General features: G+C 49.6%; 1 protein-coding gene and 2 non-coding genes across 3 annotated transcripts; 1 reads left to right on the forward strand and 2 right to left on the reverse strand.

Moving 5' to 3' along the window:
- Positions 1 to 4,175: 4,175 nt before the first annotated feature.
- Positions 4,176 to 23,971, reverse strand: LOC135889198 (zinc finger protein 436-like). The gene is made up of 4 exons (XM_065417034.1): positions 23,927 to 23,971; positions 12,543 to 12,669; positions 6,363 to 7,379; positions 4,176 to 4,294 (listed from the first exon to the last, which is right to left on the reverse strand). The coding sequence occupies exons 1-4, from the start codon at positions 23,969 to 23,971 to the stop codon at positions 4,176 to 4,178; spliced, it is 1,308 nt and encodes a 435-aa protein (XP_065273106.1).
- TRNAS-GCU (transfer RNA serine (anticodon GCU)) lies at positions 19,512 to 19,593 on the reverse strand. The gene has a single exon. It is a non-coding gene; the product is annotated as a tRNA-Ser (tRNA).
- A 224-nt stretch (positions 23,972 to 24,195) lies between the features above and the next one.
- On the forward strand, positions 24,196 to 24,277 carry TRNAS-GCU (transfer RNA serine (anticodon GCU)). The gene has a single exon. It is a non-coding gene; the product is annotated as a tRNA-Ser (tRNA).
- Positions 24,278 to 27,612: the final 3,335 nt, after the last annotated feature.

The raw sequence follows: 27,612 nt of genomic DNA on the forward strand, positions 1-27,612 counted from the left end.
AGTGCCAGAACAGAGCAGGACTGGATTTTCAGCAGAGAATTTTCAATTTGGGGGATTTTGTTTTCCTAGGCAAACAAACCTCTCCAAGGGAAGCACAGAGAAAAATATTTCACTTGCCTGCTTCAGAACAGCTTGGCCTAGACACTCTGGTTGTGTTTCACGGTCATGGGCTCGCTGTGGACTGGGGCATTTTAATAATGGGGTGGGGGGTGTTTCCAGGATGTTTGGGGAGGTTCTGAGTATGTTACATTTTGAGATAAGAGCTACAGAACTATAGAATTGTTTTAGAAATCTCGTATTTCGATTGGTTTTATTTCAAGCAGGGATCCAGCAGGTGAGTCTGACACCTTGGGAAGGTTTTTGATTGCAGGAAGCAACATGCGTTGGTTTGTCACCAAAGTGGGAGCTGGGAAGAATAAATGCCACCGATGAGGATGGGATTCGAACCCATGCGTGCAGAGCACAATGGATTAGCAGCATCACCTGAACCACTCGGCCACCTCATCTGAGCTGCTCAGTAGCACACAGAAAGCCCAGCAGAGGTAGGGACAATGAGGAGTTTTAAAATATGTTAGTGGAAGCAGGGTCTGAACCAGCTCCCCCCTCACATCTAGTGATGAGCTGGGGGAAAGACTTCAGGAACAGACCATGTTTGCACAGACCCGCCTACTCCACCTAGGTACCCCCTCTCTCCCCCCGAATGTTTCAGGCAGCTGGGGTGGCCACGGGCTGCTCCCTGCTGCCGGGGACAGGGGCCAAGGAAGCCGAAGGACATGCTTAGCCCCTGTCCCGGGAAGTTGAGGCTGAGGGGAGGCACGGGGAGAGAAGGACAGAGCCCCTCTTCCTCCCCTTGCCCCTCCCCAAGGCTCCCCCCCCATACATATAGCCTCTGTCCTGCCTCCTGACACTGTCCCAGCTCTGAGCCCACGGCCACTTCCCAGCAGTCCTGGGACAACCTCCGTCCCCCGCCGTCTGGCCCTTTTCTCTGCTGCTGTTTGTCCCAGCAGCCCCAGGAGCTGCCCCCACAGATGTGCTGGGTGGAGCTGTGGTGAGTTCAAACCTCACCCAGAGCGCCAGGACCAAGTAACTTCCCCCACTCACGTTTCCCTGCGAAATACAGAATTACGGCCCAAGAGACACCGAGGAGTCAAAACCTGCAGCCCTCACGCGTTACCTCCCCAACAGCAGGAAGAATCTACCCTGATTCCTCAAGAGAGTCCGGTGAGCCTTGACCCCCCTCTGGCTGCCCCTCAATCGGTGCCCCCCAAACCACCCTCTTGCACCGCCCCAGGCTGTGACACCCAAACACGGCTGCGTTTTCTGTCTGCTGATGTGTGGTTTACGTTATGTCTTTTCTCGATGTGGCTATGGGGCCTGTGTGATTTTTGTGGAGGCAGTGTATGATTTTTGCATATGTATTATTTTTGCATGGTGTGGCTTTATTTTCTTTTGTGGTTTCTTGGAGTGTGTGAGTGTGTGTCTCTGTGTGTGTGTGTGTGTGTGTGTGTGTGTGTGTGAGAGAGAGAGAGAGAGAGTCTGTGTGTGTGTGTGTCTCTCTTTGTGTCTCTCTCGGTGTGTGTGTGTGTGTGTGAGAGAGAGAGAGAGAGAAAGTCTGTGTGTGTGTGTGTCTGAGTGCGTGTGAGTGTGTCTCGGTGTGTGTCTGTGTCTCGGTGAGTGTGTGTGTGTGTGTCTGTGTCTTGGTGTGTGTGTGAGAGAGAGTGTGTGTGTGTGTCTCCTGACCGCTGGCTTCCCAAGATGTCGACCTATGAATCTGTTGGTGTCATCAGGCCTAAATTAACCAAACTTCTTCCATGCTTAAACTCTAATCGACCTCAAAAACCAGGTGCAAAATGGAATGTGTAAGCAGCCAGTTATCACTTGCAACCCCCCCATACCGGTACCAAGCAGTAATAATGAGGCCTGCATGTTTCTGGCTGAAGGGGAGATAATAAATCAAAGGGAAAAAGGACAAGATAACGGTTTAAAGGAGTTACTAACAAGCTGGACTTATGGCTGCCAAGATGACTTAACTGCTTAAATGTAATTGCTATTTGCTTAGTAACTATTACCAGGGAAGGGTGGGGTAGAGGGAGGAATGGGGGGGGGAATAAGGGGGGGAAAGAGGGAAGTGCTTAGCTGCAAAATGTATAAAAATAGAAAAGTTGCTTATGATGGTGTGCTTGATCTGAGACGTGCCAGTCTCCTGGCACCGCTTTGGGATCCCAAATAAACTTTGATTGCTTCTCCACCCTGGTGTGTTTATTGGCGCGAAGCACACCGGGCAATGGACCCCGCTGTTGCTGTCCTCGGGCACTCTGTGCCGGCAACAAATCTGTTCCTGCCAGGTGGAAGGAAGGGGCCCGCCCAGGTAGAATCGCCAGGGCTTACCAAAGATCTCCCTGTGGCCTTTCAGGAAACGTCTCAAAACAGATCCAGCCCTCCGCTCAAAGGATTGACACCCTGGCAGCACTTTTCCAACACAAAGTGTTTTCTTTATTTACTGTAACCAACCTGTCCTAATACAATTAATCTAAACTTAAAATAAAGCAGAAACAGAACTCCCTTCGCCCTGGTATGCAAGTGAAAGTGCCCAAGACTCTAGTGTCATACAGAATAACTCTGTTTTCTGAGATAATTTGTATTTTAACATCAGACTTTTATTCTTTAACTAATCATTAATTTCCTGTTTCGTTTCATTTGCACTGGTAACAGTCACCTATTCAAAAACTGATCATATCTGTTCGTTTTCTCTTCATCCCCATTTCCACTTAGTGAACGCTTCGATAAAATCATGGTTTAGATGCTTTCCACTTCAGTGAGTTCATGTACATATATATCTGTCTTCTTCCACAAGTGTTGGTGGAAGAGGGACTGAAACTCGGTGGGAAGGTCTGTACCATGAGAAAAAGCACCTCTATTCGCGTTTCACATTTTTTAAAACTTTCAGAGTAGCCGGAGGTGGAGGAAAAACGGTGCAACTACATAATACACAAGCGCAAACCTAAGAGAAAAAAGCATGGAATCAGGATTCAACATTTGAGTATCCTGCAGTCTGAACCTGGAACATTTCAAGCAGGCAGCCAGACGGGGATCCAGGGGGAAGGAATGTCCTCTAAAGGCACCAACTGTTTCTCTCTTTGCCTCATGAAACTCTGGATCCAAAGGGTAAGGGACACTTGTTCCCAATCTATGGGATTGTAATCAGTGCCACTGAACTAGAGAACGTTGTTCTAAACATAGTTTGAGTTGCACATAGTTCTTCATCGCTTCCTTCGCTGGTGTGAAAGCCAACCAGTGGGTGCCTGCTACTTCTATCTGAATTCTTCCCAAATCTTTGACTTTTGTCAGGGTAAATTCACACTTCTCTGGAGTAGAACTGTCTACCCACCCATGGGAAATCTCAGCAGTGCTAATGAGGAATGGCTTCCCCAAACACGCCCACTTCATTTCTTTAATCTGGTGGCACAGGTCTAAATCAGAAAACTCGATACAGGCCTGAGATCAGGATCTCGGTCAGCTAACATTCAACAGAGACTTCATTTTCAGCATATACCCATTTTCAGCAACTACCAAGTGTGAGTTAATCAAAAATACCACTTCTATTGCCTCCTCATCCGCACAGTTAAGGAGAGTGTTTTCCAAATCATAGGATCAGCTCAGAGATATCTTCAGGAGTAATTTCCTGTTGGGCTTGGATCACAACTCTCTGGGAAATACAGGTTCATTTTGCCTAGTTCTAGGTCACTGACTGTGGAATCCAGATTACCGGAGAAAACACTGACCTAAACCACTGAACACAAACATTATCACATCTGTTTACTTCAGTTAGTTACACAATTTGGGTTGTGCTGTTGTTCACCATTTGAAAGTAGAGATTTTAAAACATTAATGTTTCCTTGGTAGCATGTCCAATTGCTTAGCGTATCCTCTCCTATTGACGGAACTTTCTCCAGATGATCATGAAGGGGAGTGGGAAAAAGCAAAAAATTAAGTAAGAAATGACTTTTAGCAAATGGTCATATGTCTCTAAGTCCCCGATAATTCTGAGCTACATTCTGCCAAACAAAATTAATGTCCAGTTATGTGACCGAATAGAGAAAGAGAGAGGAAAAACCCACATCTCAGAGAGGGATACAACATTTTCAGTTTCATATTAAGTAAAATTCCAGAGCCAGTTACATCTGATGACTCAGAATCAGGACCACCGATTCTCTCATCTCATTCTCCTCCGATCCGTTCAAATCTGCTTCAGTCAGTACTGTCTCATTCAGCATCATAATACCAATGTTCCCGTCTGCAACAATCCCAACGCCTGAGGGGAAAAACCCAGCTGTGGCTTTGCCATGAAATGGAAACTGGGATTTAAACTCTGCATGATCACACGTTGTTTGAAGTCAATTCAAATTGCCCTTTAAAGTCTGTGACACTTTCATCTCCAGGCCTAAGAGTTGGATTCGGGATCAAAGAAATCAAAGCACCATTCCCAAGCAGCGAGACCTGGGAACACTGCATCACCTCACACTTCGGGAGGTGGACAAGCAGCATGTGAAGAAGATAAACTCTGCACGGCTCATACAGAAGGTAACACTGCTGAGATGGTGGGGAAGGAGGGAATTCCTTTGATTCATCCCATTTCCCTCTGGTGTTAGAGAGGCTGAAATGACGTTTTACATGCCTCTGCCCCTGCTTAAATCTATTTTAAATGAGAAAAAATGGAACTAAAAACAACAACTGTTTAGCAACCAACAGGGCAACGTGAGAACAACTGGGAATGAGACAATTCTTCCCCAAAAGGGGGAACGTGCCGACGCTAGCGACTGCTTTGTAGTGGGAGGAAGAGTAGAAATACATGCGCCAGGTCTGTTTGGTTAGACTAGGAAAACTGATGGAGGTTAGGTCAGGTCATGAGGAAATGTGCTACGTAATCTCTTCACTGGAAGAATAGTTGTTTTTACACATCAGGACAGCTAACTTGAGCTAGCTAACGCCGCGGAAAAGCAGAGTGGAGATGAGGCCCAGGTAGATTTTAACTCGGTGTAGCTCGTCAAGATTACCCCTCTGTCTCCCACCTCGGATTGATGGGAACAGGGACACACTCCCATGACTCATAGGTAGGGGCCTTTGTTTTCGGGTTTTATTTTATTTAATTTCGCCGGGAATTTATCAGTGTTTATTACTACAGCGACAACAAAAAAGGTGAAAATCGGTGGAAAAAACTATGAATAATTTTTCTGGGTAAATATTGGGGTTTATTTTGGTGGACAGAAGGATGGGGGGGAAGTATTCAGTAGATTACTGCTTTGATGAATGGAATTCAGGGTGGTTTGCTGCAAAACTAAAACAGAACTCAAACCAGAATGCCACCTCTGAGTTTAAGATAATAATATATCTCTAGTCCCCACATAAAACTTGTCAGTTGAATAAACAGGTTACTGTTGGAGACTCAGAACTAGTAGCCTATAAATATTTACATGTAATAATTGGGTCACACCATTTGGAGCATATACACTCACCTTCATCCTTTTCTCCTGCTTTTGTTTTTTTTAAAGCATTTGAATACGTACTTGTGTCCTGAAATGTATTCGGAGGCAGATTTTCATTTTCTTCCAATGTTAGTGTGTCAGATCTTTAAAGCGTTATCTGCTAACAGCTTGACCATGTGAACGTAATGGGCGTGAGATTCATCAGTACCGTCAGATGCGCACGCACCTCAGAGTCTGTGAGCGCCTGTTTGTTTAGTGTGTGTGTGTGTGTGTGTGTGTGTGTGTGTGTTGCCTAGACGAATACAGAGCTTTCCTTCAACAGGCAGCTTTGCGTGTACACACAGACTTGTATTATTGGCATACGTCTAGCTCATACCATGTCTTGTATTTTCCTGATAAAACAAGTTATTTTTATTAATGAATGCTACAAAAGTAGGGTTAAAATGGGGGGGGGGGGAGAATAATACTTTTTGTAGAACCCACAAATTTTTTGGTTAAAATTTGGTTTCAACTGAAAACGAAGGGGCTTACTCTTAGGAAAAAGGGGCTGAAAGAAAGGGACCATGGGATTAACCCCAAAAGTTGAACTGCAAAAGGCAAAAGCAGGTAAATCACCTGGGATAGCTGTGGGCCCACAGTGAATCAAATGGTAAAATTATGAAAAAAATATATTTTGTCGGCCCTAGACAAGGTTTTCATGGTGTTGATCTCCCTTGCAGATTCTCTGATGGCTAGTTAGGGTTGAGCTCTGATGGAAGCCTTTCCCACACTCGGAGCATCTATAGGGTCTCTCTTCTGTATGGATCCTCTGATGTCTAATAAGGGCGGAGCTGTCAGCAAAGGTTTTCCCGCACTCGCAGCATTTATAGGGTCTCTCACCCGTGTGGATCCTCTGATGCGTAATAAGGACTGAACTGTCAGCAAAGCTTTTCCCGCACTCGCAGCATTTATAAGGTCTTTCACCCGTGTGGATTTTCTGATGTCGAATGCGGTGTGAGCTCTGCCTGAAGGTTTTCCCGCACTCGCTGCATTTATAGGGTCGCTCTCCGGTGTGGGTTCTCTGATGCGTAGTGAGGTCTGAGCGGTAACTGAAGCTTTTCCCACACTCGGAGCATTCATAGGGTCTCTCTCCCACATGAATTCTCTGATGATTAATAAGGGCTGATCTGTCAGTGAAGTTTTTCCCGCACTCACAGCATTCATAAGGTCTCTCTCCGGTGTGGGTTTTCTGATGTCTAATGAGATCTGAGCGGTAACTGAAGCTTTTCCCGCACTCACTGCATTCATAAGGTCTTTCCCCTGTGTGGATTCGCTGATGTTCAGTAAGGGCCAAGCGGTAACTGAAGGTTTTCCGACACTCGCTGCATTCATAGGGCCGCTCACCTGTGTGGATTCTCTGATGTCGAATAAGGTCTGAGTGGTTACTGAAGGTTTTCCCGCACTCACAGCATTCGTAGGGTCGTTCTCCCGTGTGCATTCTCTGATGTATGATAAGGGCTGAGCTCCGAGGGAAGGTTTTCCCGCACTCGCTGCATTCATACGGTCTCTCCCCTGTGTGGATTCTCTCATGGTTAATAAGGCCTGAGCGGTTACTGAAGTTTTTCCCACACTCAATACATGTGTTTTTTCTCTCTTCCGTGAGGTTTCTCGGCTGGGCTGGGGTTTCATTGAGGTCTTTGTGCGTTTCCCAACAACGGATGGATTTACCCCCTCTCTTCCCTGACTTGTTTGCCTTCTGCCTCTCTGGTCTAAGCTGTTTCTCACAGGCATTTCCCTGGTCATGACTCACGGGCACCTTCCCTTTGGATTTTTGCAATGATACCCCCTGTGTTTCCACTGGCTCAGCATCTTCTTCCTGAGGTTTCTGCTTCTCGGTCTCACTCTCCATCCCAACACCTAGAGGGGAAAGAGACAGAAACCTCAGAAACAGAAAAGGGGAGAACAAACCCAAGAAACATCTAGAGACATGGGAAGGAAATCAGGAACTGAAATCCCCAAACACTTCCCCATAGGGGAGAGAGGAGGGATCAGTTCTGCCCCCATAACCCATCAAAATACTCGGTGGGAAGAGAGATCAGGAGGGAACCATTGCCCAGTGTTAGTCAGGGTGAGTAGGAGCAACATCTGACCTGAGGATCCATCACCTGCTGGGAACAATCCTGAATGTTGAGAGCTCCCAAGGTCTTTGTAGGGAATCCCAACAGTTTCTTTCAGACACCAACAGTTTTTGACTTGGATGAATGATTTCTCATCCAGGTAGTCAATGTTAATGATCTCTCTTCTGGATTCCAGCGGAGGGCAACAAAAATGATTAGGGGGCTGGAGCACATGACTTACGAGGAGAGGCTGAGGGAACTGGGATTGTTTAGTCTGCAGAAGAGAAGAATGAGGGGGGATTTGATAGCTGCTTTCAACTACCTGAAAGGGGGTTCCAAAGGAGGATGGATCTAGACTGTTCTCAGTGGTAGCAGATGACAGAATAAGGAGTAATGGTCTCAAGATGCAGTGTGGGAAGTCTAGGTTGGATATTAGGAAACACTATTTCATGAGGAAGGTGGTGAAGCACTGGAATGGGTTCCCTAGGGAGGTGGTGGAATCTCCTTCCTTAGAGGTTTTTAAGGTCAGGCTTGACAAAGCCCTGGCTGGGATGATTTAGTTGGGGATTGGTCCTGCTTAGAGCAGGGGGTTGGACTAGATACCTCCTGAGGTCCCTTCCAACCCTGATATTCTATGATTTGGAGATGTGGGACCCACGGCTCTTCCCCTCATTCTAGCTGGGGTGATCACATCAGTTTTAGAAACTGGAAACCCCGCTCAAGGGAAAGAAAACAGGTGAATTCATAATTCGTCCTGCAATTTTTAGTGTGTGTGTGTGTGTGTGTGTGTGTGTGTGTGTGTGTGTGTGTGTGTGTGTCTGTCTGTCTGTCTGTCTGGGGGACAACTTTCTGATTCAGGAAACAACTAGAGGGTCAACCATTTTGGATCTGGTTTTGACCCACAGGATGAATTAGCTGCAAGTGTGAAGGTGGTTGGGAACTTGAGAGGAAGGGGTCATGATCTGACAGAATTCAAGATCCTATGGAAAGGAGGACATGAGACCAGCGCAGAACAAGGACACTGGACTTCAGAAAGTCAGATTTCCACCGAGTCAGAGACACAGCAAGCAAGGCCCCAGGGAGAGACCAGGGGAAAAGGAGTTGAAGGAGGTGGATAGTTCTTAAAAGATGTAACATTAGAGGCTCAACATCAAGCTATTCTGAGGCAGAGGAAAGATAAGATGAGCCATGGGAGGCCAATGTGGCTGCACAAGGAGATTTTTAGCTCTCTAAAACCCAAAAGGGGATACGTACCGGCCAGGGAAGGAGGGGCATGTCACCAAGGAAGTCTACACGGGGCTAGCATAAGCGTGTAGGGACGGAAATCAGGAAAGCCAAGCCAAAGAATGCGTTACAGCTGGCAAGCAATGTTAGAGACAACGGCTTCTTCAAATATATCAGACAAAAAAGCTCGATCGGGGACGGTGGGGGTCCGCTGCTCAACGGAGAAGGTGGGCTCGTAATGGGAGATGAGAGGAAAGCAGAGGAGCTCAGGGACTACTTTGCTTCAGTCTTCTCACAAAAAAAAGACCACGTGACCGGACGACTAGCAAAGTTACCACAGAAAATAAAGGGGAAGGGATGCAGATCGGGATAGGCAAAGAACACGTCAGAGATTCTCCGACCCATTTGAAAGAATTCATACTAGGGGGGTGCTGACGCTAGTCACCCCGGGGTGCTGACGGAATTAGCTGAAGAAATCTCAGAGCCACTGGCAATAATATTTGCAAACTCATGGATAACAGGAGAGGTCCCGGAAGACTGGAGAAGGGCTAACGTGGTGCCCATCTTTAAAAAGGGGGGAAAGGAGGAGCCAGGGAACTACAGACCGGTCAGCCTGACTTTGACACCTGGGAAGCTGCTAGAGCAACGTACAAAACATTCAATTTGCGAATACCTGGAGGATGAAGGGGGTGATCACTAGCAGCCATCACGGATTTACTAAGAACAAATCCTGCCAAACCAGCTTGATTTCCTTCTTTGACAGGGTAACTGGTGCACAGGGGGAATGCGGTCGATATAATATACCTGAACTTCAGCAAGGTTTCTGACACAGTCCCATATGCCATTCTGATAGATAAACTGGAGAAATGCGGGTTCGGTGGAACTACCATGAAGTGGATACAGAATTGGTTAAATAACCGCATGCGAAGAGTAGCTATTAACGGAACGATGTCAGGTGGAGGGAGGTCTCAAGTGGGGATCCACAGGGATCTGTTCTGGGTCGGTGTTGTTTAACATCTTTATCAATTACCTGGATGTAGGAATAGGGAGCAGACTGATAAGGTTTGCAGATGACACAAAGCTGGGGGGCAGGTTGCCAACACTTTGGAGGATACAGCTAAAATTCAGAGGATTCTTGATAAATTGGAGAACTGGGCTAAGGCCGACAAAATGAAATTCAACAAAGACAAATGTAATGTGCTACATGTAGGGAAGAAAAACCAAATGCATGAATACAGAATGGGGGATAACTGGCTTGTCTGCAGCGCTGCTGAGAAGGATCTGGGAGTTGTGGTGGATCACAACTCCAACATGAGTAATGCGATGCTGTTGCAAAAAAAGCAAATGCAATTTTAGGTTGCACTAACAGAGGGATAGCATGCAAGTCACGGGAGGTGATAGTACCACTCTACCTGGCCTCAGCTGGAGTAGTGTGTCCAATTTTGGTCACCACTGTATAGAAAAGAGGTAGAGAAACTGGAAAGGATCCAGAGGCGAGCGACAAAGATGATGAAAGGGATGGAATGCAAGCCATGTGAGCAAAGGCTGAAGGAACTGGGTATGTTTAGTTTAGAAAAGAGGAGATTCGGGGGATATGATAGTGGTCTTCAGATACTTGAAAGGCTGCTAGAACAAAGATGGAGAAAAGTTGTTCTCTCTTGCCACACAGGGCAGGACAAGCGGCAATGGGTACAACCGACAGCACAGGAGATTTAGATTAAATCTCAGGAAAGACTGCCTAACCGTGAGAACAGTAGGACGATGGAACAGACTGTCTAGGGAGGTCCTGGAAGTTCTTTCACGGGAGCTTTCCAAAAGGAGGCCGGTTAGCATCTGTCTGGGATGGTTTAGATACCACACATCCTGCATCCTGGCAGGGGGTCAGACTAGGTGACCCTTGGGGTTGTTTCTAACCCTCTGGTGCTATGACATTTCTCACAAAGAACGTTCCATTATTTTAACCCAAGCCCATTTTAAAGCAGTAACCTCCGGCGGCCAGCTCTGCGGGTGCTCAGATGTGCTGCCCACTCTGCTAACGAGCCACACACACACACACAGAGCCAGACATGCCTCACCAAAGGCGCTCCTGAAGGACAGAGCGGGTAACTCCATGTCCCAGAAAGGCAAGACTCCAGCCAGAGGGAAAGTCTCCCTGGAACAGACAGCGAGAGAGTCCTCGGGAAGCCGGGCTGGCTGAGCATGAACCGGTGGGGTTCAGAGTGGTGAGGAACAAGAAGTCGCTGAATGCAGTATGCCAAGGGGTATGTCGGTGTCAGGAAAGTATGTGTTAATGAATTAGGTTATTTAGCAATTCCGGAGTAGCTGGAGAGAGTATGAAAATCCCCCGCCTTGTGGAGAAGGCTGGGGATTTACATGCTGTAATTCACGAGCAAAAAGACAACTTCCTCTGGAACGGGAGAATGTGAAAAATACAACTTGTGCCACATGATCTCGGTAGGGGCTGATTCACAGATCCCAGGTGCCTGCCGGGAAGAGAGGTTGTGGCTGCCGCAGAAGGGGAAGATGAATCAGCAGGCGTTGCACTACCGACCTACGACATCGTCGAGAAAGTGCACGTTTTGGCCAGGGAAGAGATCGCTTTGTGACTGGGGAGAATGTAAGGACTCAGGAATGATAACCTGGGGTCCAAATGGATAGGGGAGACGTGTGTGTATGGGGTGTGTGTGGGGTGGGGGAGGTATTGAGCAGTGCCGGGAGGGGAGGAGTGAGCATACAAATATTTTAAAAGTAAGTAAACTAATGTGAAACTGGACTGGAAGAAGAGTGAAGCGCAGGCTCTAACTCAGTGGGGTCTGGGCAGGAATTGTGTGTGAATGGACTGGGATCCCCCACTGCTCCCCTCTCCCCACCAAACCTTCCTCCCACCCTCCCCTCTTCCCAGGTGTCCCTGCATCTCTGTTAGTTCTCGGTCGCCTGAGTTCAGGCTCAGGAGAACCCCTGCTGATCTAGCTTGAAGCTTTAGGTAAACGGAGGCAAACCCCCATTCCATTGTCTAGGACGCACCTGAGCGTCGCCGTTCCCTAGGTGAGGCTGTCTTTGTGTTAAAACGTGTTTTCGTGACAGCACATAGAGGAAATTCAGAATGTCACATCTAAGGTTAGCACACGCCTTTTACAGTGACATTAACGACCAGCATGGTGTTAGCTTCCACGTGAGACCTCAACTAGGGAGTCTTGACTAGACAGTCAATTAAATAGTCGTGTGCAGGGGTGCTAGGATCACACGCGCTCCTTGTGTTTTCTCCCCTTCCCTCCCATTGCCTGCAGCCCGTCTCGCTACCCTTTCCCCCAGATTTCCTGTTCCCCAACCCCCCACTCCCACTGTTCCTTGCTCCTGACTCCCAGCAGCTCCAGCCAAAAAGTGTCCCTTTCCCTCCCTCCCACACCCCCACTTCCTGGAGCATCTGCTACCCGGCACCCACCTCCCTTTACTTCCACCACCAGACCCTAACATTGCTCTCAGCCCTGCATAGCAAACCACCTTCCTAGAGCCCCTGCTCCAGGGAACCCCCCTTGCCCCAGCCCCCAGCCCTCCCAGCTCACAGAAGATTTTTGTCCCATCCCCTCCCACCTCTCCGACTCCCTCCCTTCCACTGCCCGCATCCTCCCGTGTCGGGGTTTGGCTGAAAGAGGGCAGAGTTAAGGTTGCAATGAGGGGTGTTGTGAACCTTAACCATGCATTTCCCCCTTCCAAGAACCGAGGGGACAGGAATCCTTACCCAGCGAGGTCACGTTCTCATAGTTCTCCTGCATGACGGCTCTGCAGAGGGCTCTCTGAGCGGGGTCCAGCAGAGCCCACTCTTCCCTGGTGAAATACACAGCCACCTCCTCGAAGGTCACTGGCTCCTGAAAGACAAGAGCCCCCCACTCAGGACCTGCTGCCCCACTCACAGCCCCACTATTCATGGGGGAGAGGAGCCAATCACATGGGAGCTCTGGGAGGTTCGCAGTCAGAGTCCCATCCTCACCCCGTTCAGAGCATCCAGGAGGCATCGGGATGAGGGGAGAAAGCGAGAGCCCGTCACCCCTCCCAGCAGAGAGAGGGGGGCAGGCGTCTTCACATCCATCACTCACCTAGTAGCCAAAAGGTGACGCAGGAGATGGAGCTTCTGGCATGGTCCATGAGAATCTCCCCCCGGTAGGAATCTCAACAACTTTCCCTTTGCTAGTAGCTTTCTGTGAGGGGGGTGGGGCATCCCCCCTACGCCTCACTGCTGGGTTCCCCCTTCGTGTCTCACAGCAGCCTCAGTCAAGTTGGGTCATGCTCCAGTCTGGGGAGTTTTCCCAGCCCTGTCCAAGGAGTTAGTTTCCTTTCCACAAATGAGGGAATTTACACACACACACACACACACACACACACACACATGGGTCCGTTCTTAGAATCTAGCCCCAGGATAAACCAGTCCCAACAGGTTCGTAACCCCGTGTCCCCCTTGCTTTCTCCAGCCTGCGGATTTCCTGCCACCCGCCCATCTCCAGACCAAACCCTCAAAAGCACCCAAATCCTGTGTGTATTTACTGCTCCTCCTCCTGCCAGCAACTCCCTGATCATCTTATACCTCATCTGGCTTCACCGCAGCCATTTGCCTTCCCTGCCCCATGGGAGGATGAAGGGCATTTGGGGAGATTTCAGAACAGGCTTCGGTTTATGTCACATCCCGATTCCCCCCAGGCGCTTCCCTGCTGACTGATGTTCCAGACTCGGCTCTGCACGTCGCCGAAATATCCAGAACACAAGACCAGGTAGCCACGGAGTGACATTGGCGGCCCAGACATCTGTTGGGATCAAACGCACAATGTCCAATAGGCCTTTGGAACCTACTGGGGACAATGTTTGATTTCAGAAAATGGGGGAAAGTAACCATTTTAGACTTGACGCTGACCGACGAGGAGGAATTGGTTTGGAGTCAACAGTGTGCCCTTGTTGCCAAGAAGGCTAACGGCATTTAGGGCTGTATAAGTAGAAGCATTGCCAGCAGATCGAGGGACGTGATCATTCCCCTCTATTCAGCATTTGGTGAGGCCTCATCTGGAGTACGGTGTCCAGTTTTGGGCCCCACACTACAAGAAGGATGTGGAAAAATTGGAAAGAGTCTAGCAGAGGGCAACAAAAATGATGAGGGGGCTGGAGCACATGACTTATGAGGAGAGGCTGAGGGAACTAGGATTGTTTAGTCTGCAGAAGAGAAGAATGAGGGGGGATTTGATAGCTGCTTTCAACTACCTGAAGGGGGGTTCCAAAGAGGATGGATCTAGACTGTTCTCAGTGGTATCAGTTGACAGAACAAGGAGTAATGGTCTCAAGTTGCAGTGGGGGAGGTTTAGGTTGGATATTAGGAAACACTTTTTCACTAGGAGGGTGGTGAAGCACTGGAATGGGTTCCCTAGAGAGGTGGTGGAATAGGTCAGGCTTGACAAAGCCCTGGCTGGGATGATTTAGTTGGTGTTGGTCCTGCTTTGAGCAGGGGGTTGGACTAGATGACCTCCTGAGGTCCCTTCCAACCCTGATATTCTATGATTCTGATGTGAAGGTGGGAGGCAATATAGGTGAGAGGGATTGTGAAACGATAGATTTCCTGAATCTCAGGAAAGGAAGGAGCAGCAGAATAAGGACAATGGATTTAAAAAAAAACAACACCACCACCAAAAACCAAACTCAAGAGATCTGGAAGGTGAGGTCCCATGGGAAGAAAAACTAAGGGAAAAAGGAGTTCTGGAAATTTCTCCAAGAGACAATATTAAGAGCGCGCAAGGAAACTATCCCAATCCAAAGGAACGAGAGGACCAACAGGAAGAGGCCAATATAACGCCATCGGAAGCTTCCTTGATGACCTGAAAATTAAAATGAATCCTACAAAAAAGTGGAACTACGGACAAATGAGCACCAAAGAATAGCACACGCAGGTAGGGGCAATACCAGAAAGGTTAAAGCACAAAATGGAGTTGCACCTAGCAAGGGACACCACAGGCAATACCAAGAGGGTCTATAAACACATTAGGAGCAAGAGAAGGGTGAAGGAACGTGTAGGTCCTTTACTTAGCAGGGAAGGAGCGTGAATAACGCCGAACTTCAAAAAGACTGAGGTGTCAACTGCCTATTTTGCTTCACCCGTCACTGAAAAGGTAAATTGCATCCAAATACTTAACACAATTATTATTAACAGCAAGGGAGGGAATGCAAGCCACACTAGTGAAAGAACTAGCTAAAGAATATTTAGGTGAGTATGATACATTCAAGTCAGCAGGGCCTGATGAAATTCATTCTAGGGCACTTAAGGAACTAGCTGAAGCAATTGTGGAACCATTAGCAATGATCTTTGAGAACTCCTGGTGGAAGGGTGAGGTCTCCGAGGGCTGAACAACAGCAAACATAGTACCTATCTTTAAACAGCGGAACAAAAAGGACCTGGGGAATTATAAACCACTCAGCCTGCTGTCTCCTTTCCCCTGTTCTCTGTCCCTCCCCTTCTGGCTGGGACAGTCCCATTCCTGGATCATTCGCTCGCCCATGGCTGGATCGGCTCCTGCAGTTGCTAACAGGGGGAGACGCGAGGGATGAGGAGGGGCTGTCTGTGCAGAGTGACTTTCATGCCTGTCTGCAACACCATCCGAGGTCTGTCTCAATTGCCTGGAGCGTCTGGCTCAGGAGCTGGCGTTTGCTGAACCAAGGGCTGCTTTACAGAGCTAGTTCCAGCTGGAGAAATTCCCCACCTCAGCTGGGCTCAGCGGAAGCTTTAATTAAGGTCAAACCCCAGTGCAGACCCTGTTAGGGGAGCAGCAGCTGCTCAACCCAGGCTCCCAGATCACAATGGAGGCAGCAGCTTCTGACCCAGGAAGCTCAACCCCAATATCCTGGTGACAGCAGCTAATGAACCCACTTCCGCACAGGGACAGCTGCTGATCTCATTTGCCCCCATGTTAATCTGGAGTCACTCCTTGTTCCTCCTTTCAGTGACTCTGAATTAACCCGTCTTTCAGTGAGACCAGAAACACGGCTCAGGAGGGATGAGGTCAGAATCCTGTTAAACGAATCACATGGGGGGTGACCCCCTTCCCGCCTCCCTCACTCCCCATATCCACAAGAAGGACTCTGGGGAACACTTTTCCATCCACACCCGCAAGTTGCTGCAGTTTGGAAGGGGGGTGAGAAGCACCATCTGGGGGGGGAAGCACAGAGCAGTATTTGATTAAAGGATAAAACGTTCCCACCACCCCCTGTCGGCCGTTGACACAGGCCGGGGGAGAACCTGGGTGATGTTTCTTTAACAGGACATGAAGGAGCCCAAATTTTAAGGAATTATTAGCTTTGTCATGGGCTAATAATGACCATCAAGGACCAGCCCAGAAGTGGCTGCATCTCAGTGCTGGGGAAAGCCACCTCTCCTGGAGCCCATTCGCCACGGGGGTTGGGATACTTCTGTTCACAGTCACAAAGTCACAGAGTTTAAGGCCAGAAGGCACCACCAGAAAAAAAAATCCAGAATATATTGGGGAAGGAGGAAAATCCTTTCTTGACCCTTCACATGGCCGGCTGAGACCCTCAAGCATGAGCTCTCTGGGACATGAAACATCAACGGGAAGGAAGCCCCAGGACTGTCCCCGGCCATCACAATCCACCCGGTCATACAAGACAACTCATCATTTCTCCAAACTCTCCTACAACTAACTGAGTTGTTTGCCCCAAGGAGAGCGAACGCCTCATCTTGTGCCCTCCGGGGAAAAGAAAAGGGTCCAGCCGACTGTCCGGCTAGCAGCGGGGAGACCCCGTTCTCTCAAACGAGGCCTCTGGCTCTGCCGTGTTTTAAATATGGAGTAAGTCACTTTCACATGCAAAAAATTTAATGGTTATAAAGAATGAGACAAATGATTCTCAAATCAGAGGGGAAAGTTGATCACTGGGGAAACCCTGCAACTTCCAATCTGGAGAATGATTTGGGGAAACAGGTTCCCTCCAAACGGGATTGCAACACGTGGAGGACACCTCCGTGGAGAGGATTTTCAGTCGATATTTGGTAACTATAGAAAATGGCAAAATCGGAGCTTTGAGACCAGTGTTCACTAATTAACGAGAGAAGGGGGAAATGTTAGGATTTTCCCATCCACTTTCACAAATGAGAGAGGAAAGTGGGAAAGCGTGAGGGATTTTATATCAATCATTGATACTAGGCAGAGGTAAAATTTGAGTGAAATCCTTATGAATATTTTATATTTAGACAAAAGGGGCAGCACATGGAAGGGTTTTAGATCAATAGTCAAGAATCTGGGACAAAAAATCTGAGGCTATTTGATGTTAACATTTTATAATTAGAGAGAAATGGAAGAATCTCTCGGCCTATTCAATTAGTCATAGATAACTAGAGAGAATATGGGGCAAATGTTATGTGGTAGGTTTATATACAGTCAATCTTTAAGAATTGGAAAGAAAATGGGTCCAAAACTAAGTATTTGAAAATAGAAGAGAAAACCCACCAAGATCAGAGGGAGATTCAACAGGAGGAGGGAAAAGTGAGACAGTCTGTAAGTGAACGGTCGATAGGCTCACAGATAGTGATGGTTCTCCTCCTCCTCCAGCACCATTCCCGTGGGCAGCAGGGAGCGCTTTGGGAGCTGCTTTTGGAGAGCAAGGGTGGAGTGGATCAGGAAGGCTGCCGGGGAAGGGGAAGCAGCAGGAAATGGGCAGGGGACTGGCACGTGGGTCTTGCACTGGGCAGATGGGAAGCAGTGGCTGGGCCTGGTTACGCCGCTGACTTACTCCTGCCTTCCACTGCTCTGCCCCTTCCAGGCCCTGTTGCTGGCAAAGACTGGCCGTCCCCACCCCAGAGCCAGCCGCATCTCAGGCTCTCCCAGGCTGCGCCCCCTACAGCCGCCGACACATCTAGGGGATGAGTCCTGGCGCACAACTTTAAAAAAAAGCAAAGGACAATTGGCTGCAGGTAAAACGGGTGCGGGAAATATCCCAAAACTGAGGAGATTTGTAAACTGGCCTTTGAGAATTAGAAAACGGGGCAAAATCCGAGGACAACAGAGACATGGACAATCACTGGAGAGAAAAGAGTGTGTGTGTGTGTGTGTGGGGGGAATCTATGTGGATTTGATCCCCATATTTGATCGTTAGAGAAAAGGGGGAAGAATTCAGGGGAAATGATTCAGTCTCTGAGAATGAAGTGACAAAACCAGAGAAAAACCCCCCTGCCCCCCCCTCCCCCGATCTCCTGCCTGCCCAGAGCCAGGTCCGCCCCCGCCCCCCCGTTCACACGGTCTGTCCCTTCCCAACCCCCCCCGACAGGCAAAGGGGGGTTTCCCTGCCCGCCCCCAGCACTTTCCCACGGTCTCTGCCCATTACCTGCGGCCCGGGGCTGGTGCGGGCACAGCCCGGGGGCGGGTCCCAGCTGGGGAAAGCCCCCTCCGGCCGGGCAGGGAGGGGTTAATGCGGGGCCCCCCCCAGACAGGCAAAGGGGGGTTTCCCTACCCGCCCCCAGCACTTTCCCACGGTCTCTGCCAGTTACCTGCGGCCGGGGGCTGGTCCCGGCTGGAGAAAGCCCCCCCCCCGGCCGGGCAGGGAGGGGTTAATGCCGCCCCCCCAGCACAGACCCCGGGGAGCAGCAGCGTCCGGTCCGGGCTCTGGGCTTTGTTCTCCGGCTCCTTCCTCCAGCCCCTTCCTGTGTCTGCACAAACCGAGCCGGGCGGCAGCGCTGGCTGGCCAGGGGTTTTCCCAGCCCCCGAGCCCGGCCCTGGCCCCCTCCGGGCTGGGAAGGGGCAGGGGACCGAGTCCCCCCCTGCCCCAGAGCGGGGAAGGGCAGAGAGGGGGATTGAGAGCAGCAGCAGGAGGAGGAGGAATTAGGGGGGCAAAGCGTGTCCCAGTTCCCTTCCTGCTGCATCACTCTGGGGCTGGTTTGGATTTAGGGCGACCAGAGGTCCTGATTTTATGGGAACAGTCCCAATTTCTGGGTCTTTTTCTTATATAGGCTCCTATTACCCCCCACTAAGGTGACCAGATGAACCATTTTTAAAGGGACAGTCCCGATATTTGGGGCTTTTTTATATGGGCTCCTATTACCCCCCCCCCATCCCCTGTCCTGATTTCTCTCATTTGCTGGCTGGTCACCCTGGTTTGATTTAGATCAGTTACAAGCACAATGAAAAGTCCTTGTGGCATAGGGTGACCAGACAGCAAGTGTGAAAAATCAGGACGGGGTGGGGGGTAATAGGGGCCCATATAATAAAAAGCCCCAAATATAGGGACTGTCCCTATAAAATTGGGACATCTGGTCACCCTATTGTGGCACCTTAGAGACTACAAATTTATTTGGGCCTAAGCTTTCGTGGGCTACAGCCCACTTCACCAAATACATGGAGTGGAACATACAGGAGGAGCAGGTATAAATACGCCTCTACCCCGATATAACGTTTCTGCCCCTTTCCCAGGTGCGGCCTGCCGAGCCCACAAGCTGTGAGAGACCAAATCCAGGGTCTCTGCCCCGGGAGAGGTTTCCGTGTAGCAAGGCTGGGCTGGCCCAGGCCTGTCAGTGGGTATTAAACCAGCCCGGACCTGGACCTGCCAAGGCTGGCTTGTGCGAAGCAGAGATCACTGGTGAGGTTTGTTGTTTTGTGAAGGTTTTTGTGTGTAGGGGGCGCAGGGCCTGTCACTGAACTGAAGAGGGTCATATGGGAAGGAGACTAAAAACACCCGATGAGGGTGGGATTCGAACCCACGCGTGCAGAGCACAATGGATTAGCAGTCCATCACCTTAACCACTCGGCCACCTCATCTGAGCTGCTGGTTTGGTTTTAACACTTCCCAAAGTCAGTGCTGCTGGGAAACTTTTCGCCAGATCACCGGCTGGCCAGGACGGGAAAGTTTGCCTATTAAAAAAAACTTCTCGGTGCTATTGTAGAAGTCGACGTGCAATGAACAAACCCCCCAGAATACCCCTGGGCTGCGCAGACACGGGTTCGCTGTTCAAAGTCTGTGTTTCAGAAATGGCCACGGTTCCCAATGTCCAACATCCACATTTCTAATGGGAAGATGGACATGGAACAAGTAAACTTACCGCGTTATAGGTGAAACCGCGTTATATCTAACTTGCTTTGATCCGCCGGAGTGCGCAGCCCCGCCCCCCCAGAGCACTGCTTTACTGCGTTATATCTGAATTCGTGTTATATTGGGTCGCGTTAAATCGGGGTAGAGGTGTACATGAAAAGATGGGAGTTGTCTTACCAATTGTTAGGTCAGTCTAACGAGACAATTCACTTAACAGCAGGAAACCAAGGCAGGAAAAATAACTTTTGAAGTGGTAAGAGAGTGGCCCATTTCAGACAGTTGACAAGAAAGTGCATCCAAGTAGGGGGAAATTAGTATCGGGGAAATTAGGTTTCGGTTTTGTAATGACCCAACCACTCCCAGTCTTGGGAGTGGTTGGGTCATTTTAATTGTTGCCACCTTTTTCATTGTCATCTCTACATGGCTGTTTGTTTGATTTCCAGAGTTTCCTGTTATTTCTGTCACCAGCATTTGGTCTGTCTAATGCCCTGTGGAAAATCGGCTCTCTTTCTGTTCAGGAGGAGACATCAGAACAGGGTAGGGTGACCAGACCTCAAGTGTGAAAAATCAGGACAGGGGGTGGGGTTGTAATAGGAGCCTACATAAGAAAAAGACCCCAAAATCAGGACTGTCCCTATAAAACCGGGACATCTGGTCACCCTAGAACAGTGACTGGGGAAGGGGAGGTCAGTGCGAGGGCAGCTTGTAGCCTTTCGTGACATTTAAATCTTTCACTAAATCTTTGCCCACTGTCTGAAGGAGAAGGAAGAGTTCAGCGTTTTAGAAACCGGCACGTGCATGTTGGATGGAGAAAGGGGAGCGGTGTGGAAATCAGACTCTCTTCTCTGCCTGGTCCCGCAGCTCCATTTAGAAAAGTCTGAAACAGGGAGCCTTTTTTCAGGCCCAGGCTACACGGCATGGTTGGGTCGCCCTAGGTGCCTCTCGGCGCGGATTAAACAAGACCTCCTCCCCGAGCAGCCTGCAGCCACGGTCGGTGTAATGAAGTTGATGCAGAGCAGACGCGGCCTGGCTTCTGCCGACTGTTACTGGCGCTCAGCAGCCGTTACCCTGACACTACAAGCGCTCCTAGGAGTCGAGTGCGCACAGGCAACACCCACAGATGCCGGTTGTCGGCGGGCGGGGTAGAACCTGGGATTTCTGCGGCATACAACAATCAGTTACACACATACACAATGGGAAATGACTACCTAGGAAGGAGAACTGTGAAAAGGGATCTGGGGGTCATAGTGGATCACAAGCTAAATATGAGTCAACAGTGTGACACTGTTGCAAAAAAAGCGAACATCATTCTGGAATGTCTTAGCAGGAGTATTGTAAGCAAGACACAAGAAGTAATTCTTCCGCTTTACTCTGCGCTGTTTAGGCCTCAACTGGAGCAGTGTGTCCAGTTCTGGGTGCCACATTTCAGGAAAGATGTGGACAAATTGGAGAAAGTCCTGAGAAGAGCAACAAAAATGATTAAAGGTCTAGAAAACATGACCTATAAGGGAAGATTAAAAACATTGCATTTGTTTAGTCTGGAGAAGAGAAGACTGAGGGTATGTCTACACTACAGGATTAATCCGAATTTATATAATTCGAATTTAGGAAACCGATTTTATAAATTCGAATATATTCGGCCACACTAGGCACCATTAATTCGGTGGTGTGCGTCCAAGCTACCGTAGTAGCATCGATTTCCAGAGCGTTGCATTGTGGGTAGCCAATAACATCTAATTGCCAATAACATCGAATTGCGGCCACACTAACCTTAATTCGGATTAACAATACCGATTTTGACGCTACTCCTCTCGTCGAGGAGGAGTACAGAAATTGAATTAAAGGGCTCTTTAATTCGAATTAAATGGCTTCGTTGTGTGGACGGGTCAAGCGTTAATTCGAATTAAAGCAGCTAAATCCGAATTAAAGTCGTAGTGTAGACCAGGCCTGAGAGGGGACATGATCACAGTTTTCAAATACAAAAAAGGTTGTTACAAGGAGGAGGGAAAAAATTGTTCTTCTTAACTTCTGAGACATCGAAGAGTCCGGTGGCACCTTAAAGACAAACAGATTTATTTGGGCATAAGCTTTCGTGGGTAAAAACCGACTTCTTCAGATGCACGAAAGCTTATGCCCAAATAAATCTGTTCGTCTTTAAGGTGCCACCGGACTCCTCGTTGTTTTTGTGGATACAGACTAACACAGCTACCCCCTGATACTTAACCTCTGCGGCGGGGACAAGAAGCAATGGACTTAAATTGCAGAAAGGGCAGTTTAGGTTGGACATGAGGAAAAAATTCCCTACTGTCAGAGAAGAGCAGTTGGGACTGAACTGGGGAAACGAGCCATTAGTCAAGTGTAGACGAATGATTTACAGGGTTTTTTTTTTATAATATCAACTACTTCATCCATCAGGTTGCAAGAGTAACAGAAATTCTTCTCTCCTATGTTTTCCTACCGTAGAAAGAAACAGCGTTTTAATGAGAAGGGAGTCAAGTTTAATGGCTGTCCAGGATCAAGGCTCACCATTTCGTTCCTCAGTGTTTGGCCCTTTTCTTTCACGTCATTTTTGTTACAAGTTTCAGTATTTTGCACAGAAACTTTATTTCCTCAGGACAGAGCCAGGCGCGGGGGCCGCCGGCATGTACCACACACCCACTAGAAGGGGACCGATAAACGCTCTTAAGACGAGGCGTCCGACCCTGCCAAAAAAACCTCTCCCTTCTTCAGTTCAGTGACAGCCTGAATCAGCAGCCTCAACCCCCCTGGGCCAGAGCAGCAAGGAACACAAACATTTGCTGTAAAAGGAGCCATCTCCTTCCTTCTCAGTCCAGATCTTTCTGTGACTGAATCATAGAATCACAGAATATCAGGGAGGTCATCTAGTCCAACCCCCTGCTCAAAGCAGGACCAACACCAACTAAATCATCCCAGCCAGGGCTTTGTCAAGCCAGGACTTAAAAACCTCTAAGGAAGGAGATTCCACCACCTCCCTAGGTAACCCATTCCAGTGCTTCACCACCCTCCTAGTGAAATAGTGTTTCCTAATATCCAACCTAGACCTCCCCCACTGCAACTTGAGACCATTGCTTCCTAGTGAAATAGTGTTTCCTTAAAAAAAAAGGGGGGGGGGGAATAGAGAATAAGACGGAGAATATCTTATTGCCCTTATATAAATCCATGGTATGCCCACATCTTGAATACTGCGTACAGATGTGGTCTCCTCATCTCAAAAAAAGATATACTGGCATTAGAAAAGGTTCAGAGAAGGGCAACTAAAATGATTAGGGGTTTGGAACGGGTCCTATATGAAGAGAGATTAAAGAGGCTAGGACTTTTCAGCTTGGAAAAGAGGAGACTAAGGGGGGATATGATAGAGGTATATAAAATCATGAGTGATGTGGAGAAAGTGAATAAGGAAATATTTACTTGTTCCCATAAGATAAGAACTAGGGGCCACCAAATGAAATGAATGGGCAGCAGGTTTAAAACAAATAAAAGGAAGTTTTTCTTCACACAGCGCACAGTCAACCTGTGGAACTCCTTGCCTGAGGAGGTTGTGAAGGCTAGGACTATAACAGCGTTTAAAAGAGAACTGGATAAATTCATGGTGGTTAAGTCCATTAATGGCTATTAGCCAGGATGGGTAAGGAATGGTGTCCCTAGCCTCTGTTTGTCAGAGGGTGGAGATGGATGGCAGGAGAGAGATCACTTGATCATTACCTGTTAGGTTCACTCCCTCTGGGACACCTGGCATTGGCCACCGTCGGCAGACAGGATACTGGGCTGGATGGACCTTTGGTCTGACCCAGTATGGCCGTTCTTATGTTCTTATGTCTATCCTGGGAAGCAGTGACTCTGAAAAAAAACTAATGATATAAAATTTAGCTATTACTTTATCTTGTAAAAAAAGTGCAGTAATCATTCCTCAAAACAGCCACCCTGCGGTGACCTCAGAACAGAGACAAATTTTCCCAGTAAAGGCAAATTTCCCAAACAAGCCTCCAGCAGTTCTGAATTCCCACCACACCTCTGTCGGCGCGCTGGGCACCGGCCGTTTACTTGTTCCACGTCCAGCTCCCCGTTAGAAATGCGGATGTCAGACATTGTCAGTCGTGGCCATTTCTGAAACACAGACTTTGAACAGCGAACCCGTGTCTGCGCAGCCCAGGGGTATTCTGGGGGGTTTGTTCATTGCACATCGACTTCTACAGTAGCACCGAGAAGTTTTTTTAATAGGCAAACTTTCCCGTCCTGGCCAGCCGGTGATCTGGCAAAAGTTTCCCAGCAGCACTGACTTTGGGAAGTGTTAAAACCAAACCAGCAGCTCAGATGAGGTGGCCGAGTGGTTAAGGCGATGGACTGCTAATCCATTGTGCTCTGCACGCGTGGGTTCGAATCCCACCCTCATCGGGTGCTTTTAGTCGCCTTCCCATATGACCCTCTTCAGTTCAGTGACAGGCCCTGTCCCCCCCCCCCCCAAAAAACCTTCACAAAACAACAAACCTCACCAGTGATCTCTGCTTCGCAGGAGCCAGCTTTGGCAGGCCCAGGTGGGGGCTGGTTTAATACCCACTGACGGGCCTGGGCCAGCCCAGCCTTGCTACACGGAAACCTCTCCCCAGGCAGAAAGACCCCGGCTTTGGTCTCTTACAGCTGGTGGGCTCGGCAGTACGCACCTGGGAAAGGGGCAGATATGTGCCCAGTGGGAATTAATGTGACATTTTCCTCTTTTCACCATTGATGGTCTAAGGGGACTGTTGGCCCCTTACCAGAACTCACCGCCGGGGGGTTTGGTTGCTAGCTCCCAGTAGCAAAAGAAAGGGGAAGGATCGATGGGAAATCAGGACCCGGAGACTGACAGTCCCCAGGGCCAATGGGGAGAGGCCAACGCTCCCGGTCATTCTGATTGACAGGGCGGGCAGGCCAACGAGGGAGTCAGGAGGCTGGGGGGGTCCCATCCTGCATGTGAGCTGGGGCTGCCTGACGGGACCCCCCCAGCCTCCGCCAGGAGGGAGCAGAGCTGCGGCAGGGGCCAGAGGAGCAGCCCAGGGGGCTGGAGGCGGAGCAGCAGCATCTGGGTGAATGGACTGTACGGTGGATAGAAAGCTGGTTAGATCGTCGGGCTCAACGGGTAGTGATCAATGGCTCCATGTCTAGTTGGCAGCCGGTATCAAGCGGAGTGCCCCAAGGGTCGGTCCTGGGGCCGGTTTTGTTCAATATTTTCATTAATGATCTGGAGGATGGCGTGGACTGCACCCTCAGAAAGTTTGCAGATGACACTAAACTGGGAGGCGTGGTAGATACACTGGAGGGTACGGATAGGATACAGAGGGACCTAGACAAATTAGAGGATTGGGCCAAAAGAAACCTGATGAGGTTCAACAAGGACAAGTGCAGAGTCCTGCACTTAGGACGGAAGAATCCTATGCACTGCTACAGACTAGGGACCGAATGGCTAGGCAGCAGTTCTGCAGAAAAGGACCTAGGGGTTACAGTGGACGAGAAGCTGGATATGAATCAACAGTGTGCCCTTGTTGCCAAGAAGGCTAATGGCATTTTGGGCTGTATAAATAGGGGCATTGCCAGCAGATCGAGGGACGTGATCATTCCCCTCTATTCGGCACTGGTGAGGCCTCATCTGGAGTACTGTGTTCAGTTTTGGGCCCCACACTACAAGAAGGATGTGGAAAAATTGGAAAGAGTCCAGCAGAGGGCAACAAAAATGATGAGGGGGCTGGAACACATGACTTATGAGGAGAGGCTGAGGGAACTGGGATTGTTTAGTCTGCAGAAGAGAAGAGTGAGGGGGGATTTGACAGCAGCCTTCAACTACCTGAAAGGGGGTTCCAAAGAGGATGGAGCTCGGCTGTTCTCAGTGGGGGCAGATGACAGACAGAACAAGGAGCAATGGTCTCAAGTTGCAGTAGGGGAGGTCTAGGTTGGATATTAGGAAACACTATTTCACTAGGAGGGTGGTGAAGCACTGGAATGGGTTACCTAGGGAGGAGGTGGAATCTCATTCCTTAGAGGTGTTTAAGGTCAGGCTTGACAAAGCCCTGGCTGGGATGATTTAGTTGGGGTTGGTCCTGCTTTGAGCAGGCGGTTGGACTAGATACCTCCTGAGGTCCTGTCCAACCCTGATCTTCTATGAGTCTATCGGCCCTGAAGCCGAGTGGAGCTGGGGCTGGAGCCATCCAGAGCTGGGTGTGGGGAGCAGCTGGGGTGAGCGAGGGGGACCCCGGGCAGAGGGCCCGGCGCAGGGAGACACCCCCAGCCAAGGGTCCTTGCAGGCCAGACATGGAGGCGGCTCATAGCCCCAACGCGGGGCCTGATTCTGGGAAGAAGGGACCTACTCCCCAGAGTGTGAAGCCACGTCCGACCCGCGGCATCCCTGCAGCACAGCCAGGGCCTGGGCAGGATGGGTGAGGGACAGACTGTGAAGCGCCCTTTACCCTCCAGAGACACTGGTTGTGACGTCCCTGGGCCACAGAGCGGGGTGACGGGTTTTCCTTTCACCTTTCCCATGGTGCCGTATTTTTTTAATTGATCGCTGGTTAATAAATGGTATTTGCTTTGAGCTGTGTGCAGTGACCAGTGGGTCAGGGAAGCGTCCAGAGCGGAGAGAGCACCCCGGAGTGGGGACCCCCTCGCCCCGTCCTATGACATGATTGGGGGGTTGAGCCCCCCAGGAAACCTGGGCCCAGCCTTGTTGGGGTTACATGGACTCTGCCACACAGGAGGGAGGGAGGAAGGGGAGCCCTCGAGGGCAGGCCAGGCTCTGGGTAAAGGGAGTGGGAGCCGGGACTCAGATCCTTTCTCCAGCCCGCTGCACCGGGGTCATGGATAAGCCAGTTCAAAAGCAAATGCTCCCTTTGCCGCATGAGCCGCAGGCTTGGGTCAGTTCTCGAGGCGAGTCAGCCCATCCCTGAGCCCACGGGGCCACTGGCGATTTCCTTTGGACAGACCCAGGCACGGGAAACGCTCCAGCTCGTTCTCCTCTGCCAAGGGAACAACAGGCAAAGCGCTGCCGGGGCTCGTCCAAGCTGGTCCCCTGAGGTGCCAGGCACCCCCCAGAGCCAGCTGCAGCCAGTGATGGGGCTGGGCCCGCTGATGATCCAGCCAGGGGCAGGGCCGTGCAGGGGGCCTAATCGGGCAAGGAAGAATTGCCCCGTGTGTGTGTATGTAGGGGGACGTTTCTCTCCCCTGCCCCCGTCTATGATACGCCTGGGAAAGGGACTGTCTGGATTGCCAAGGTGGGGAATGAACAACAATCTACAGCAGGGGTCGGCAACCTATGGCACGCATGCCGAAGGCGGCACGCAAGCTGATTTTCAGTGGCACTCACTCTGTCCGGATCCTGGCCGCCGGTCCGGGGGCTCTACATTTTAATTTAATTTTAAATGAAGCATCTTAAACATTTTAAAAACCTTCTTTACTTTACATACAACAATAGTTTAGTTCTATATTATAGACTTATAGAAAGAGACCTTCTAAAAAGGATGGGTTTTGGATGCTCTTCCAGTGACAGGGAAATACAGAAGCCTGGCAACTCCCAGCCAGTCTGGGCACTGCCCTGGGAACAGGACCTGGCCACGCACAAAGCAGCTTTCTGAGGGGAATGAACCCTTCCTCCAGCCTTCTCTGGGGATGAGAAAAAGTTCCGTCCAACTGTCCTGTTAGCAGCTGGGAGACATTGTTCACAGACTTTAAGGTCAGAAGGGACCATTATGATCATCTAGTCCGAC

This window comes from Emys orbicularis, chromosome 15 (genome assembly GCF_028017835.1).
Source record: "Emys orbicularis isolate rEmyOrb1 chromosome 15, rEmyOrb1.hap1, whole genome shotgun sequence".
NCBI lineage: Eukaryota > Metazoa > Chordata > Testudines > Emydidae > Emys > Emys orbicularis.

What these genes read in the sequence shown, in the direction of transcription:
- LOC135889198 (XM_065417034.1), bottom strand. Translation starts at nt 23,971, where the DNA reads ATGTCTGACATCCGCATTTCTAACGGGGAGCTGGACGTGGAACAA. An exon ending in GGGAGCTGGACGTGGAACAA is followed by an intron (nt 12,670 to 23,926) that starts GTAAACGGCCGG and finishes CTTGTCTTTCAG; the next exon opens with GAGCCAGTGACCTTCGAGGA. An exon ending in TGAGAACGTGACCTCGCTGG is followed by an intron (nt 7,380 to 12,542) that starts GTAAGGATTCCT and finishes TTTCCCCTCTAG; the next exon opens with GTGTTGGGATGGAGAGTGAG.